This window comes from Abramis brama (genome assembly GCF_963993115.1).
Source record: "Abramis brama genome assembly, chromosome: 3".
Classification (NCBI taxonomy): domain Eukaryota; kingdom Metazoa; phylum Chordata; class Actinopteri; order Cypriniformes; family Leuciscidae; genus Abramis; species Abramis brama.
This window is the reverse complement of record NC_139965.1, coordinates 26,296,860-26,315,208: the sequence shown is the minus strand read 5'-3', so window position 1 is coordinate 26,315,208 and position 18,349 is coordinate 26,296,860. Positions and strand designations below refer to the sequence as shown.

Sequence of the window (18,349 nt, the reverse complement as noted above, 5' to 3'; positions counted from 1 at the left end):
AAATGTCAAAGACTGTTAAAGACCCATACTGACATGGAAATCCCGTATGTGCATTTTGCAAGGATCCAACTTTAAAAAATATTTACTTACAAATATTTACAAAACAGTGGCAGTGAGTGAGCTAGTTCTCACTGAGAAAAACCCAGTTACTCATTGTTAATGGTTGTCGTGTCATGAAACTGCAGACACACAGACCATAGACCTAAATAAGATTTTAAAGAATATTGATAATATTGAATATTCAATTGAATAACTGTGTAGTGTATATACTTGCATTTGTATATCTTAACAATATAACTGTAATAAACTGCTTACCATTTTCCTGTAAACCAAACTAATCACTCCAAGAAATCAACTGCTTACCATTTTCCTGTAAACCAAACTAATCACTCCAAGAAATCAACTATTTAAATCTCAAAATATATTTTTATTACCATTTTTTTCTGCTGGACCAATACTTAACAGCCGGAAGAGTAAAGTATAAATTAACACAATAAAACTTAAAAGCCAGAACAGTAAAGTTGTAAATGAACACAATTTCCCTTTAAATAATCTATAAAATGTTGTTAAAACAATATAACATAACAATTAACAAAATATGGCTGCTATAAGGTTCACAAGCTTCATTTATAGCAGCAAGCAGTTTCAGATGATCGGCTACAGACTTTATTTTGGCCTCTGTTGCAGCTGGGTCCCATTTCATGACAGCAGCTACAATCAAAGCAAAAAAATCCACATGTAAAATAAATAAATACAAATGCCACTGTTGTGGTTTAGCTTATAGCAGAGATACATAGTTGAAAATTTGAGTACTCGAATCAATTAAATGAAATAAATCACAAATCAAGTAAAATTACATCAAGCCTGATATAAGGCATTCCACACACACACACACACACACACACACACACACACAGGGGCCATTTACAACTTCATGCGATTTTAGTGATCGGATAGCTATATGATCTTGAAAAGACCAGGTGTAAATGCCCTCCGAAACGCATTCGTGACGCATTTGAATCTGATTGCTCAAACCACTTCAGGAGGTGGTCTGGGTCGCATTCCAGAAGAAACTGGACAAGTGTAAATGCATCTGGTTGTTGAAACCACATATGTAAATTTTACTCCTCCCAAAAACGCTCTAAAATAAAGGTGTGAGAGCATGTTATAGGCTATATGTCATGTTATAGCTAGTTATGACGACGCTACTGCCACATCGCCGCTGACCATCTAACGTTATTCATCAAGCCAATGTGCAAACTATCGCAAATCAAAGTGAAAGTAAGTCCCCGATGCTTAACACACAGTTATCATCATTAAAAGTAAAGAAACGAAATGATCTTACCAGGGCTGTTGCGCTCTCTCCTATTGCGGTCTTTGATTTAGAAATTTTAACGGATGATCAATAAAATGCAGCTCATATCTGTTGCTTTCGGTGACGTGAACGCCATTAAATTTGCATAGCAAGGGAATCGAAGATCGGATTTATATCCGGTTTGCAAAAACATATTTATGTGACCAGGTGTAAATGGAAATGTTGTGATAAAACAGATAGCTATCCGATCTGAGAAAACGCATCAAGTGGCCAGGTTTAAACAGCCCCATATACACACACACACACACACACATATTAGGGGTGTAAGTTAACGGTTCACAAAATTCATGGTTCGGTTCAATACGATACACTTGTGTCACGGTTCGGTTTCAAAAAATGAAATGTAATATTGTAGTTATAAACAAAGGTTTATTTTAGTTCAGATTAACATTTGAGGGCAGTAATTTTATTCATGTCAAAATAAAACCAACGTAATGTAACTTGAAAGCATTATAGCCTACTATTCCTGCCAAACTTCCATGGTTACAGTTAGTGTTACTACAGTAAATCCATGGTGAATGTTGCTGATCTGTGGACACTGGATTGTTCATTCATGGCACAATGTTTCCACGTCAGCGCTGTTTGATCCGTTATTAACAGAGAAATATGAATGCTTCTCAGATCTCGCAGCGATGTTATTACTTCAGTGGGGATCTCTTAGAGCCGTGTACTGATAAACTGATAAACGGCCCGTGAAGCACATAATAACAGGACCTGCTTTCTGGTCAGTTAGCCTACAGTACCTGCTTTTTTTGTGGAAACCAAATCTTTTGATTGTGAGAGAGCCATGTGTTAAAAGTCAGATGGCACTTAAAGGAGAAGTTCACTTTCAAAAAAACTTTTGCTGATAATTTACTCACCCCCATGTCATCCAAGATGTCCATGTCTTTCTTTCTTCAGTCGCAAAGAAATTAAGGTTTTTGATGAAAACATTCCAGGATTTCCCCCCATGTAATGGATTCTATTGGGACCCAAACGGTAGAAGGTCCAAATGACAGTTTAAGTGCAGCTTCAAAGGGCTTTAAACGATACCAGACGATGAATAAGGGTCTTATCTAGCGAAACGATCGGTCATTTCCAAAATAAATAAAAAAGTTTAAGTTTTATAAGCACAAACGCTCGCCTTGCTCTGTTCTGTGATGCGCGTTCGTGACGTCACGTAATACGCAATTACGTTGAAAAGGTCACGCTTGACGTGTTTACAAATGTGCAGAAGGAGGACCATATACACATTTTCAAATGTATTTGTGTCAGTTTATCGTTTAAAATGCCCATTTCGTGTGCGTATCCTGGGTGTTTTAATATTAAAAAGCCAAAAAGAACATTTTCTTCAGGACAGAAATTTTTCAAGCGTGACCTTTTCAACGTAATTGCGTATTACGTGACGTCACGAACGCGCATCACAGAACAGAGCAAGGCGAACATTTGTGCTTATAAAACTTAAACTTTTTTATTTATTTTGGAAATGACCGATCGTTTCGCTAGATAAGACCCTTATTCATCATCTGGTATCGTTTAAAGCCCTTTGAAGCTGCACTTAAACTGTCATTTGGACCTTCTACCGTTTGGGTCCCAATAGAATCCATTACATGGGGGGAAATCCTGGAATGTTTTCATCAAAAACCTTAATTTCTTTGCGACTGAAGAAAGAAAGACATGGACATCTTGGATGACATGGGGGTGAGTAAATTATCAGCAAAAGTTTTTTTGAAAGTGAACTTCTCCTTTAAGCTACTTTATGATTTGCCCTATGTCTGAACAAAAGAAATAAAAGTTAACTATCTATACCATATTGAATTGCATAGTATCATATTTTTGCAATGCGTTGAATCGAAATCGAATCGCACCGGATCGTAATAATAGTGAATCGTATTGCATTGCATTGGTAGCTGCCAGCTGGCAGCTGCTTATATGTATCATTAATGTATTGTATCGTTGGCTATGCATCGAGATGCATATCGTATCGGCCTCAGTTATGGAGATGCACATCCCTAATACCTACATAGGAAAAGTAACTACATTTACATACTGTGAATCGTTTTTTTTTATTTATCGAGAATCGTTTTTGCATCGAAAAATCGCAATTGTATCGAATTATGACATTTTCTTAATCTTACACCCCTAATATAAACACATACATATAGTACTTTGGAGACCAATTGTGTTTAAATAACATTGAGACAAAGGAGGTAGAGGACGAATACTCACTTCTCTTGGTAGCTGTTCTGATGAATGACGGATCCTGGCCACAGAAAGATAAAAGAGAGAGGTAAAAGGGGGGAATTAATTAGCATGGGTCACATTTCATTCGTTTTGTCTGGTATCTAAAACTTATGTCTGATAGAAAAATGTGCATCACCAAAAGAAGGAACATGTAGATTAACACAGTGGATCTGTCCAAACGGTAATCGTTTTAACAACGTTGTCATCTGTACAAAGAAAAAACTCTTCCGTTTTTAGTACATTGTTGATGTGTAAAAGTTCCTTAAGTTTGTGTGTTCTTGACGTCTTTTCTTTTAACCCTGCAGGTAGGGTTAACGCATCTATTAATAAAAGTTTTACCTATGGAACTTTGATATGATGAAAATGTGTGTAATAAAGCAAACCCAAACAAACAACTCAATTATTCTATGTTAAATGGAACTCTTCCACCATATCTAGTTTTAAAATGAATCACAGGAACTTGCCATCCTAGGTCACATTACCATAAATATAATATAAAATTACTATAAGATAAAATTACTTCAGTTAATTTACCATCGCATGCATGTCCCCCTTTGCTAACCCTTTTGTGGAAGGGCTCTTTGTGAAGGGATTTAGATGTTTGCTTGGAACACCCCTTTAATTGTACATTTATTAAATCACATGTAAGTTTTATAAATAATACTAGGTAAAGGAGAGCAAACTGATTCCCCCTTCATTTTATCTACCTTATGCCGACCGAAAGGTATATGATTTTCTTTCTTCGGATGAAAACACATAGGCTATTTTAGAAAAAATAAACTAGACTTTTAGAAATATTATCCATCTCTTGTGTTTGTGTGTCAAATAATGCAAGTGAATAGACACCAAAATGCTGAAGGTCGAAAAAGTCCAAGAGCATTGTAAAGCTCACATGATAAGTGCAGAAAACATCTTGTGTGAACAACACAGCAAGCTGTGAGTAGGCTGTATGAAGTTTCTGGCGTATGCACTTGCATTATATTGGCTTACAATAATGGATAATTTTTCAAAAAATCTTTGTGGAAAGAAAGTCAGATATACATCTGGATTGGCACGAGAGAAGAAAAAAAGAGATCATTTTTTAATTTCGGAGTGCATTGTGCCTTTAAAATTGACTGTGGATTTAGATACTGGGTAACACTTTATTTCGATAGTCCACTTTAGACATTCTACTAACTATAAGTAACTTTGCAACTACATGTCAACTATCTGTCATTAGAGTATTAGTAGACTGTCTGCTTAATATTTGCTAACACTCTGTTTTGTTGGTCCCCCAACAGACATTCTACTCACTATAAGTTACTTGGCAACTACAAGTCAACTTATTCTCCTAACCCGAATCCTAACATCTAAACTTAACCTACCAGTCTATTGACTGTCTACTACAGCCTACTAATACTCTAATGAGAGTTAGTTGACATGTTAGTGAAAGTGGACTATCGAAATAAAGTGTAACCAGATACTGCAGTGGATACTTACTACTGATGGACTTGTTTCTCTGTTGGTGCCTATTCTGCTCCGTAAGTCCAATGCTTGATCTAATTTTTTTTTTTTTTTAAAGTGTGTTAATAGGATTATTGACCGGGTAACATAGGACCATTTTTTAATGTTCTATAAGTATTATATAAATCTGGAGAACCCTTACTAAAAATTAACAATGTTTTGCGACACTAACCAAATGGTAATAAATTATTGTAATATGTAAAATAGGAAAGAGGCCCCACTATGCATAAACTTTTATTTGCAAAAACACGTTTCGGCGCGTGCCTTCATCAGTTTGCACGCGCCGAAACGCATTTTTGCAAATAAAAGTTTATGCATAGTGCGGCCTCTTTCCTATTTTACGTATTACAATTATCCAGGCCAGCACTCTAAAAGTTTATTAATATATGCAGTGAAGCCTGCTCCTATACTCACTTAATAAATTATTGTAATCAATCCACCATAAAAACATGGTTTCTACACTATAATAAAAAACATGGTTAATTTAGCAAATGTCCTTAAAGGATTAGTTCACCTCAAATTGTGTCATCATTTACTCACCCTCAAGTTGTTTTAAACCTGTATGAATTTCTTTCTTCTGCTGAACACAAAGAAATTTATTTTGAAGAATGTCGGTAAACAGACAGACTTGGGTCCCATTGACTTCCGTAGTAGGAAAAAAAAATACTATGGAAGTCAATGGGACCCAAGTTACAGACATTCTTCAAAATATCTTTCTTTGTGTTCAGCAGAAGAAAGAAATTCATACAGGTTTGAAACAACTTGAGGGTGAGTAAATGATGACACAATTTTCAACTTTGAGGTGAACTAATAGAACAGCTCATCCAAAAAATAAAATAAAAATAGTTATCTCATTATGTAGCTTACTCACCCATATGTTGAAATTGTATGAGTTTCTTATGTAGAACCATAATTAAGATATCTTGAAAAATGCCTTTTATTTTTGTCATACAATGAATACAGTTGTTTTATTCCCAAAATTCTTGTGTTTCACAAAAGTAAGTTATACAGGTTTGAAAATACTTTCATTTTGAAAGACATTTATTTTTGGGTCAGCTAGGCCTGTAAACTCAAGAAGATAAAGCTTGTGTGTTCAGTGCATTTGAGCAGATTTACATGTTCTGCCTCTATTTCACGTGTATTTTATGACAATACTCACCGCATCTGAACATCGTGTGGCTGGATAATATTTATTCCCAAAATGCCTGGATCATGAAGGAAACACACACATACACATCAATATTAGTTATTGGTTTTACTTACTAACGGAGACATTTGCAAAAGCTTGCAAAATTGACTCACCAGCTCCAAAACATATTATTAAGACTCGTTAATTTAACTGATCGGTTAGCCATCCCGCGATCAACGATTCAGCCTAGTTTGCAGATTCTGTGACAGTTCCTTTCTGTCTAAAGATAAGTTACAATATTCTCAGTTCACTCGTTGTAAAGCTCCCATGCTGAGTTTTATTTTTTATCATAAACTAATAAGTATAAGTTAGACAAGTTACACATGCTATCATCACATAACATAAATACATTGGAATACCGTATGCACTAATAATATTGCGCTAATCGCGTTTAGATTCTCAATTTAATACACTATATCTTGATGTAGCAGAATTTGTATAAAATAAAGTTTTACCTTCCGTAGATTGCAATATGTCCGTTGTTAAAATTCTTTGTCCATATCCCTTGTTTGTTCTTCATTTACATCCAGCAACACCCAGCAACTCGCTCAAAATAAACAATTAGCAGTCCGATGTAAAATAATCCATGTTTTAAACGACGTAAAACCATAGACCCACAGAATAGGCTAATATTGAAGATCCCGCGCAGCAGCAAAGCAAACACCGACTCACTCAACTGACGTTTATTCAAACTTGACTCGTAAAGGCGCGCATAGTTGTCATTGGCTAGATTCCTGGATGACAGTCAGAATAAACAGAGAATAACCAATCATGCTCGAAACAGCTAGGAGAGACAGCCAATAGTGTGGCAACATTGCAATTACAGGAAAATATGAACATATATATATATATAAAATATATAATGTGCTATTTATTTGGTTGTATTTGTAGACTGGCTGTTATATTTAATCAATTGGTTAAATTGTTTTTTCATTGCAGTGCATGATTAAAAATTAAACATTAAATAAAAGATTAAAAATACTGTAAGAACTTACAGTAACTGACCATATATAATATTTATTTACCACTGTTCTGATAAAGCGCAATTTAATAGAGCAAACAGTATATTAAACAGAGCAAACACTGCATATATTCATATACAATTCTGTATGTAGATCTATATGAAAATCTAATGAATTGGTATCATGGTGGTGACAGTTACATTCATGTGACCCATAATGACCCTTTTACACTTTCACAAATTCTTGACCTTTCCTTTAGAAACACTCTTATGCCTAATAATGTCAACATCCTTTTTCACCCTGTGTGGCACTGGTACACAACCTGTTGGTTTAGGGTTAATCCTCTGTCCAACGCAACACTTTGGTAACATTGGCATAATTGTATACAAGTTACAACATAATACCCTGGGTTTCACACTTCACAGGCAAGACTTAAGCCTGTAGTCCCAGACTAAAATGCATGTTTGAGCTGTATTACCTGAAAGCAACTTGTACTGACATATCTTATGGCAGTGCCATTGTTTGGTCTCAAGATGCACGCCAGTAATGTTTTTTTTTTTCTAAGGCACATTTTTAAAAGCTATAATGAAATACCCAAATTGAACTAAGGACAAATCCTGGCTTTATCTAAACCCTGTCTGTGAAACCGGGTCTGGGTTAGAAATTAAGGGTTAAGGTTAACCCTAACCCTAACCTTAAGACTTGTCTACAGACGTTTATTTAACAGCATGGTATTAACTGCAGTGGTTAGGCCTTTAGCATTGATAAAGGACAAAAATCTTCTCACTGTGACAGTCTGTTTAGTAAAGATTGTTTGTATGGATTGTCCCTAAACTAGAGCTATTGATGCATTCAAGATATACCTGTATCATAAAGATCGTATTTACAAATTGAACACACATGAACGCCGCCACAATGATGAAAATATGAGTAGGAAGCTTGGGATTTTCTTTAAGCCCGATCTTGAAGAGTTATGAGTGTGTCAGTGAGAAACATGTAATACCACAATACTTTGGTATTTAGCAGTTACATTGTCAGGCTTTAGATTATGGCCAGATTTGACATCTTTATTCGCATCATTTATGGACTATTTCTGGATGTCAACGGACGTCCGGATTATAGTCAGTATGAACGTCTTTTCTGAACTAGTTCTGGCTGTCAGTGGACGTTTAGATTATGGCCAGATTTGACATCTTTATTCGCGTCATTTATGGACTATTTCTGGATGTCAACGGACGTCCAGATTATAGTCAGTATGAACGTCTTTTCTGAACTAGTTCTGGCTGTCAGTGGACATTTAGATTATGGCCAGATTTGACATCTTTATTCGCGTCATTTATGGACTGTTTCTGGATGTCAACGGACGTCCAGATTATAGTCAGTATGAACGTCTTTTCTGAACTAGTTCTGGCTGTCAGTGGACGTTTAGATTATGGCCAGATTTGACATCTTTATTCGCGTCATTTATGGACTATTTCTGGATGTCAACGGACGTCCAGATTATAGTCAGTATGAACGTCTTTTCTGAACTAGTTCTGGCTGTCAGTGGACGTTTAGATTATGGCCAGATTTGACATCTTTATTCGCGTCATTTATGGACTATTTCTGGATGTCAACGGACGTCCAGATTATAGTCAGTATGAACGTCTTTTCTGAACTAGTTCTGGCTGTCAGTGGACGTTTAGATTATGGCCAGATTTGACATGTTTATTCACGTCATTTATGGACTGTTTCTGGATGTCAACGGACGTCCAGATTATAGTCAGTATGAACGTCTTTTCTGAACTAGTTCTGGCTGTCAGTGGACGTTTAGATTATGGCCAGATTTGACATCTTTATTCGCGTCATTTATGGACTATTTCTGGATGTCAACGGACGTCCAGATTATAGTCAGTATGAACGTCTTTTCTGAACTAGTTCTGGCTGTCAGTGGACGTTTAGATTATGGCCAGATTTGACATCTTTATTCGCGTCATTTATGGACTATTTCTGGATGTCAACGGACGTCCAGATTATAGTCAGTATGAACGTCTTTTCTGAACTAGTTCTGGCTGTCAGTGGACGTTTAGATTATGGCCAGATTTGACATCTTTATTCACGTCATTTATGGACTATTTCTGGATGTCAACGGACGTCCAGATTATAGTCAGTATGAACGTCTTTTCTGAACTAGTTCTGGCTGTCAGTGGACGTTTAGATTATGGCCAGATTTGACATCTTTATTCGCGTCATTTATGGACTATTTCTGGATGTCAACGGACGTCCAGATTATAGTCAGTATGAACGTCTTTTCTGAACTAGTTCTGGCTGTCAGTGGACGTTTAGATTATGACCGGATTGGACATCTTTATTCACGTCATTTATGGACTGTTTCTGGATGTCAACGGACGTCCAGATTATAGCCAGTATGAACGTCTTTTCTGAACTAGTTCTGGCTGTCAGTGGACGTTTAGATTATGACCGGATTGGACATCTTTATTCACGTCATTTATGGACTGTTTCTGGATGTCAACGGACGTCCAGATTATAGCCAGTATGAACGTCTTTTCTGAACTAGTTCTGGCTGTCAGTAGACGTTTAGATTATGGCCAGATTGAACATAATTTCTCAGTGTCATTAATCGACTAATTCTGGCTGTCAATGGACGTTCAGATCATGGCCTGGACGGACGGACTTGATATCAACCTGTTTTGTACGTCCACAGACGTCCCTTGCTCAGTGGGTTGCCTCACAGCCGAGGACGCAGGAAGACTTTCAGATGACCAGCACTGACAGTTTACCATGCAGTTTACCCCATCATGATCTAAAAATCAAAGACACATTAGCTGAGTATATGACATGTAACTTTATATGACTTAGGACAGAATCAGGTAATCGAATTCAAAAACAGAACGAGTGATCAACTATTTTATCTGCGCACTGTTCGTTGGCGCTCAATCACGTTGTTCCAAAACCGCATACAGTATTGTGGACTAACTTAACGTTAATGTAAAGTAGGCTACACCAGCATGGCACCTCTGGTTGAGCATTCATTTACAACAATGTTTTAAATGTGAACTTACGACACAGAAACTCAATTGCTTTAAAACATATGCAGACGGCTATCACTGACTGGATTCGTACAATTAAGCTATTTAACGTTACACTCGCTATTATCATGTAGAGTAGCTGTAACGTTTTATACATTTTATTTGGTTAAACATAAACATAAAACCCACCTTTGAATTTCCTCTTCTCTTCGTCTTATAATTCGAGTCCAGCCACTAAAGTACTTCTGACGAGGGCGAAGCCATGGCTTGTGGTGGTGCTCCGTGCTCGTAATCTGCTTCGCGAAGTTCCCGCTCTCCGGTCTATTTGAAAATGCAGTAACGGCTGCAGCAACCTTGGGCAATCAGTTTCATGTCGCCTAATAGCAAAGTTAACATTTAACAGTTAACGTTATGGTGGATAATGGAGAACAAACGCCATATATTGTACACGTGATGACTTAATAATAGTCAATAATTGCATTAAAAAAAATAAAAAGTGTAACGTTATAACTTACAAGTCAAATGGCTAAAAAGCATTTGGAGCAAAGCAACTCGCTAAAATAACGTTAAGTGGCTGAAACATTTATATTTTAGACTTGTGAACTAAATATATACATAAATTATCAGAACTCACCTTTAAATTTCGTCTTCTTCAAGTTTGATAAAATAATCTCGACCGCGCTGCAGTGTGTAATGTTAGCCTGCTGCTTCCCGCTGTCAGTTCGGAAATTTCCGTGGCTGAAGCGATTTCGACCAATCAGTGTCTTGTTGCTATGCAAAATACTCAACACAGCAACCAATCATGAATGAAACAGTAATTTGGTCCATTACTGTACCCTTGATGTGAGAACAATTATGTACCTTCATTTCAATTGTACCTTAACAGGTACCAAACAGTATCATCAGTGGTCTTTCCTGTACCATTAAAGGTACTATTATTGAAAAGGTACAAAACTGTTCTTTGAGGAACATTATTTGTACCACCGTGTACCTTTTTTTCTGAGAGTGTATATAAGTATGTACCATATATAGACTTCATCTTAACTGGAAGTGCAGAGACAATGTCTCTCTTTATGAATATAGGAATAACTTCACTGTTGAAAGAATGCAATAGCATTATAAGGCTGGATTACATTACGTACAATTGCGTTAGCCATGTTTTGGAATTGGGCCGATTCTGTGCTTCTCTACTCCAGTCGTTTTGATCAAATCTAGTATATTTACATTTAATCATGTAGCAGACGCTTTTATCCAAGTGACGTACAAATGAGGAGAACAATAGAAGCAATCAAACCAACATTAGTGTATCAATATGCAAGTGCTGTGACTAGTCACAGTTAGGCTCCGATCACACCTAACGCGTTTTTTGCAGTGAGAGGTGCCTTTTTTGAATTGTTTTCCTATGGCAGTGAGCGTTCTGCGCGCTGTTTATGCGCCCCAGGTGCCTCGCGTTTTATTGCCTGCTGCACCTCGCGTTTTTGCAGTTAAAAAAAAAGCAACTCCAAGCGGAAAAAGTGCCCAACGTCATCGCGTTTTTTCCACTGTCGGGGCAGTGCTGTGCACCTCGCGTTTTCGAACCTGAAAAACGCTTTAGGTGTGATCGGGGCCTTAGGCAGGTTATTCCACCAGCATTCAAGTGTCATATATCACCCTAGTTATAAAATATAGTTTTTTCCTGGTGCGTGATGATACAGTATAGCAGGGATTTTCAAAGTGTGGGGCGCGTCTCCCCAGGGGGGCGCCAGAGCATGCCAGGGGAGGCGTGGAGAGTGGTACAAATTATAACCTAATAATTTCTTTCAATTAATACATTTAAAAAGTTAAATTGTTATTATTCTGAAAATACACTGCAGGTCTTGATGCCCAATTCTGATTTGTTACCTTTATCAGATTTTTTTTATCTTTCGTTTACACGTTCTTTCAACTGTGACCCATGTCCGATTCATGCATTTAACTTCTTTTGCACAGATGGACGAACGCGAAATATGCTTGATGCTAGCTCTGCGATAGGCTATATGCAAAGTTCGCCAAACATCATCATGATTTTGAGGCGGAGGAGGACGAAAAGTGCCATCATTGCAGCCTGCGCATATGCTTCAGTTATTGTGTGCGAGAGAGATATCTCAGGACTGGTGTGAGTATATTGTGTTTAAATATTGGCTTTAACGAGGAGCAGTGGGTTCGAAATTTTGGAGGGGGGAGGGGGGAGGGGGGAGGCCATTGGGTAAGTTGTGTCAAAAGGGAGGCCCACTGTCTTAGAGTTTGAAAACCCCAGGGGTTTTCAAACTCTAAGACAGTGGGCCTCCCTTTTGCCAGTATAGTATAATTATACTATATACTATACTGCCAGTATAGTATAATTTAAATGTTTCAGCTATTAAAAGTGGGGTAATGTGATGCAGTCTTTATGGTGTATTGCTCTTCTTTCACAATTTCCCACATTTTTTATATAGTTTCTTTATTTCGTTTTTTTCTCTGTCCTGTCCTTTTCTTCTCTTGTTCTCCTCATGGCACTCTGTCTGTTTCTGCAGTATTGCAATACTACAGAACTGTAGGAGGCATTTTCATTCTGAACCTTCTCTCAGTCTATCTATCTGGCCATTGACATTTTTCTTTTTTAATATTTCTCCTCTGTTCCCCCTATTTTCTCATCCCTCCTCGTCTTCCTCTACCTCCCGGCCTATTCCTCTCATTCTTTCTATCTCTCTCTCAATGTAATTCTCACCTCCAGCAGCAGAGCGGCTGACTCACCCTCTGCCTCATTAAGCTCCTGCCAAATCTGAGAGATTAAACTGGAAGGGATGATGAGAGGGAGAACAGAAGGGATGGAGGGATGAAGGGATGGAGGGATGAATAGACAGAGGGAGCCCCTCCAGTAACTTACACGTTTAGTGACAAACTGGAGGTCACACTGACAGACATAAAACACTGTGGTATATTCAGTGAGCCAATCTCGGTTTTTCGCCTGGCTCCCGTAAACGTAAGCTCCTGCTAGAGAAATGGCTGTGTTTGCGATATCCTTCTCACTGTCATTCTGTGTTTTTGATAAGGTCATCTGATGAGGATATACAAACATTTTTATAAATACAATCAACTCTTTATGAAACTTTAGTACTGGTGGAAATGGCTTTATAAAATGGCTTTTATCATTTCATATTTTTTTGGAAACAGCATAGCACACAAGTTAAAAAAAAGAAAAGAAAAAAGAATATGTAATGCGATCTAGGAAACCGTCGGATGTCGCGCTGGTATGTTTTCAGTAAGGTCTAAAAAAAAGGTTGAAAGGTCGAAATAGGTTTTCATTAAATTAATATTCTATAACATCGTGTCTATCATCTCTGAATATATCTTGGCAAAATTCACTAGTTTAGTGCAGAAAAATAGCGATTTATAGTGGCAAACTGAAAAGACTGTCTGTGTTTAAGAACACGCACGGCGGATGTGCAAAAAAAAAAAAAAAAAAAAAATACAAATACAAATACAAATCGCCCACAGCTCTCCTTCTCTTAACACTACAAAGACAGTTCACCTATCAAAATAAACCAAATAACATATAGAATAAAAGTATATCAATGCGCATTACCCACCAGTCCTGTGTAAACTACAACGGCGCGCAAGTTATTATTTTTTTTATTTTTTTATCCAACGTTATCGTGAGATGCGGAGCGGAGCACAAGAGAACAACGGAGTCTGAAGTAGCTCGTGTAAAAGATCTTGCTCCCCTCTCAGGCTACGTTTACACGGAAACGATCTGAAGAGAAAACGCAAAAGTGATCACTTTTTATTCTGCGTACAGACGAGCGTTATGGGGGGGAAATCTGCGTGCATACGGTGACGCAAAAGTGTGTGAAATTCAATGTAGTATGCACTCCAGGCGGCTAGGTGGCAATGTGAAGCACTGATTGGTGCCTTCACTGTCTAGCAGACTTTTGCGTTTTTACCGTTTAGACGGAAACGCGACGGTGGAGCGTTTTTAAGATTTCCACTCTGGAGGGTGGTTTCACTTTTTTGCGTTTTTAAGCCCCAAAAACGCCGTCGCCGTCTAAACGAAAGGCACATCTGATAAAATATTTGTACGTTTTCACCCGCGAGCGTTCTCGTGTAAACAGGGCCTCAATCGTCCAATTTCAAAACGGTATTCACATGATGAATTTTGAGTTCGTAAGCTTTCGAATGATAGGCTACCTAATCTATGATGATTAGCCTACTAAAACATGTGATATGAAAAAAAGACAATAAAAAAAGATCGCCAATCGTCCCGCTGGCAGGACGTGACAGTTAATTAAACCTGTTTGTTCCTGAAAATCACAGCGATCAGCCGACTTTAGATAACCATAACTTTTGTTACCGACAAACGATGAAAGAAATAAAAACAGTTTTGGAAAGGGCTTGAAACCAGCTTTAATATGGTATCAAAACCTGTAAGGTAAAATTTCACCATGTGATGGGTTTTCCCAGATCGCATCACATATACAGTGGGGAGAACAAGTTTTTGATGCACTGCTGATTTTGCAGGTTTTCCTACTTACAAAGCATGTAGATGTCTGTAATTTTTATCATAGGTACACTTCAACTGTGAGAGACGGAATCTAAAACAAAAATCCAGAAAATCACATTATATGATTTTTAAATAATTAATTTGCATTTTATTGCATGACATGAGTATTTGATCACCTACCAACCAGTAAGAATTCCAGCTCTCACAGACCTGTTACTCTCAGCTTCTAAGAAACCCTCCTGTTCTCCACTCATTACCTGTATTAACTGCACCTGTTTGAACTCGTTACCTGTATAAAAGACACCTGTCCACACACTCAATCAAACAGACTCCAACCTCTCTACAATGACCAAGACCAGAGAGCTGTGTAAGGACATCAGGGATAAAATTGTAGACCTGCACAAGGCTGGGATGGGCTACAGGACAATAGGCAAGCAGCTTGGTGAGAAGGCAACAACTGTTGGCGCAATTTCAAGAAGTTCAAGATGACGGTCAATCTCCCTCGGTCTGGGGCACCATGCAAGATCTCACCTCGTGGGGCATCAATGATCATGAGGAAGGTGAGGGATCAGCCCAGAACTACACGGCAGGACCTGGTAAATGACCTGAAGAGAGCTGGGACCACAGTCTCAAAGAAAACCATTAGTAACACACTACGCCGTCATGGATTCAAATCCTGCAGCGCACGCAAGGTCCCCCTGCACAAGCCAGCGCATGTCCAGGCCCGTCTGAAGTTTGCCAATGACCATCTGGATGATCCAGAGGAGGAATGGGAGAAGGTCATGTGGTCTGATGAGACAAAAATAGAGCTTTTTGGTCTAAACTCCACTCGCCGTGTTTGGAGGAAGAAGATGAGTACAACCCCAAGAACACCATCCCAACCGTGAAGCATGGAGGTGGAAACATCATTCTTTGGGGATGCTTTTCTGCAAAGGGGACAGGATGACTGCACCGTATTGAGGGGAGGATGGATGGGGCCATGTATCGCGAGATCTTGGCCAACAACCTCCTTCTCTCAGTAAGAGCATTGAAGATGGGTCGTGGCTGGGTCTTCCAGCATGACAACGACCCGAAACACACAGCCAAGGCAACTAAGGAGTGGCTCCGTAAGAAGCATCTCAAGGTCCTGGAGTGGCCTAGCCAGTCTCCAGACCTGAACCCAATAGAAAATCTTTGGAGGGAGCTCGAAGTCCGTATTGCCCAGCGACATCCCCAAAACCTGAAGGATCTGGAGAAGGTCTGTATGGAGGAGTGGGCCAAAATCCCTGCTGCAGTGTGTGCAAACCTGGTCAAGAACTACAGGAAACGTATGATCTCTGTAATTGCAAACAAAGGTTTCTGTACCAAATATTAAGTTCTGCTTTTCTGATGTACTTATGTCATGCAATAAAATGCAAATTAATTACTTAAAAATCATACAATGTGATTTTCTGGATTTTTGTTTTAGATTCCGTCACTCACAGTTGAAGAGTACCTATGATAAAAAATTACAGACTTCTACATGCTTTGTAAGTGGGAAAACCTGCAAAATCGGCAGTGTATCAAATACTGTACTTGTTCTCCCCACTGTAATTAAAAATACAAAATATATATAAAATACAAAATATAATATATATATACACGCACTGTATATGAAGCAGAAATGTTTTTAATAGTTTTTTTTTTGCATTTATATATTATAATATACATATAATATTACTTCTTATATTTTTGTTTGTGTAATTTTTTTATAATTTTGATTGTGTACATTTTTTAGGAATTAGGAACTATTAATAACACCAGAAAATAAATTTAAAATGTGCATTTTAAGTAGGCTAGTAATCTGTTCCCTTAATATGTGGGTTTGAGCCACATCCTCAATGCCATCCAGCTTTAAAACAGAAGATTCTGCCATTATTATCCCACCTTTTTTCTATGAAGCACAGCAGAAATTTTGAGAAATCTTTACAGTTATTTTTCTATAGGCCTACATAATAACCTAGATAGTGACAAGTCAAGTGTTAAAAATGACACCATAAAAGGACAACATAAAAGTTAATACTTAAAAAAAAAAAATACAAAGTTTAATGTGCCATGCCATGTTTGATGTCATTTACGACAAAAACTGAGAATTTTTTTAAGTGTTTGTATTCCATGTAGACGTGCCGGTATTCGGTATTATGATATATCACGATAATGAACATGCACGATAATATCGTGGGCACTTCAAAATACCGTGAATAATTATTTATTACAAATTACGAATTTACTATTTATTTCTAGAGTGCATTTTAAGAATACTTTACCCATCAACAGTTTAAAATGCACCACACAGCTGAATGCTATATGCTGCAAAGAAGCATGCGCACTGATGTAAACAAGGCCAACACACATGAGAAACGCATGGTGGAACGAATGAAGGAGATAAAATGAATGAAATGAAATGAATGAAAATGGACATTCACTCTCTGACAGCAGATGGCGCTGTGATGGAACAGCAGAAATGCAGCGGTTACCCAGGTAACCCCAGTAAACAAAGCACCTGTACTACTACAGTATTTTAAATGTTACAAACAGCCATTAAAATTTTTGTATTCGCTATGGCGTTCATCACAGCAAGAAGCAGTCAAGCAACAGGAGAGGACATCAGTCTGTGAGTGTTTACTTTTCTCATTAGATTTTAGCACGGTTCTTCGTTGCTAGGAGACTTTGTTTTGTTTACTGTGTTTACCCTGGTAAAGCGCATGCAGAAGTCACGTTTGTTTGTTTGTCGTGCATCTCACGTGGCTTTTGAGTTTTGCTTTTCTAAGTAGTAGGGCATGGGCAAGTACTTATTCTTCCGTGTTTGTTAGTACTTGTTAGAAGAAGCAGTCGAGCAACAGGAGAAGACATCAGTCTGTGTTTACTTTTCTCATTAGATTTTAGCGCAGTTCTTCGTTGCTAGGAAACTTAGTTTTGTTTACTGTGTTTACCCTAGTAAAGCACGTGCTGAAGTCGCGTTTGTTTGTTTGTCGTGCTTCTCGCTTGTGTGACGGTCTTTCCTTGCGTTCACGCTTGAACGTAAAAGAGTGCTCTACTCACAGCAGTATCCTGTTCTTGTGCGGCTGAAAGTGTGCTCATGTTGAGTGCAGCAGTCTGGTCCACATTGAGGAATTGCGGAATGGATTCCACGCCCATGAATTGTCCTACACCACCAGAACAATGTGCGTCCAATACTGCAGCTACATCCTGTGAACTCAAAGCATCTGTAGACATCTGACATTGACTGCCAACTCCAGCTGCACCAGAAGAATCATCAGTAGGACTCAGTACTTGACAGTTAGTGGTAAGTCGGAAGGAATCTTGGACGACTTGATCTACAACTCCATCAACCTGATTGAGCAAAGACTGGTAAGGTTCTGTCACGAGTCGATGACTTACACTGGATTGGACGAAAGGTTCCTTGCTCAACGCGTCTGCAACTATGTTTTTAGAACCAGGTACATATTTGAGGTCGAAGCTGAAGGAGGCTAGCTTAGCAACCCAGCGTTGCTCGCAAGCATCGAGTCTTGGCTTGGTGAGTATGTAGGTGAGGGGATTATTATCCATCCA

General features: G+C 38.2%; 1 protein-coding gene across 1 annotated transcript; it reads right to left on the bottom strand.

Annotated features, from left to right (window-relative positions):
- Positions 1-623: 623 nt before the first annotated feature.
- Positions 624-8,679, bottom strand: LOC311078918 (uncharacterized protein; the record flags this gene model as incomplete). The annotated part of the gene is made up of 5 exons (XM_084107971.1): positions 6,746-8,679; positions 6,261-6,306; positions 3,735-3,804; positions 3,584-3,617; positions 624-711 (listed from the first exon to the last, which is right to left on the bottom strand). The coding sequence occupies exons 1-5, from the start codon at positions 6,808-6,810 to the stop codon at positions 624-626; spliced, it is 303 nt and encodes a 100-aa protein (XP_083964097.1). The 5' UTR covers positions 6,811-8,679.
- Between the last annotated feature and the right edge of the window lie 9,670 nt (positions 8,680-18,349).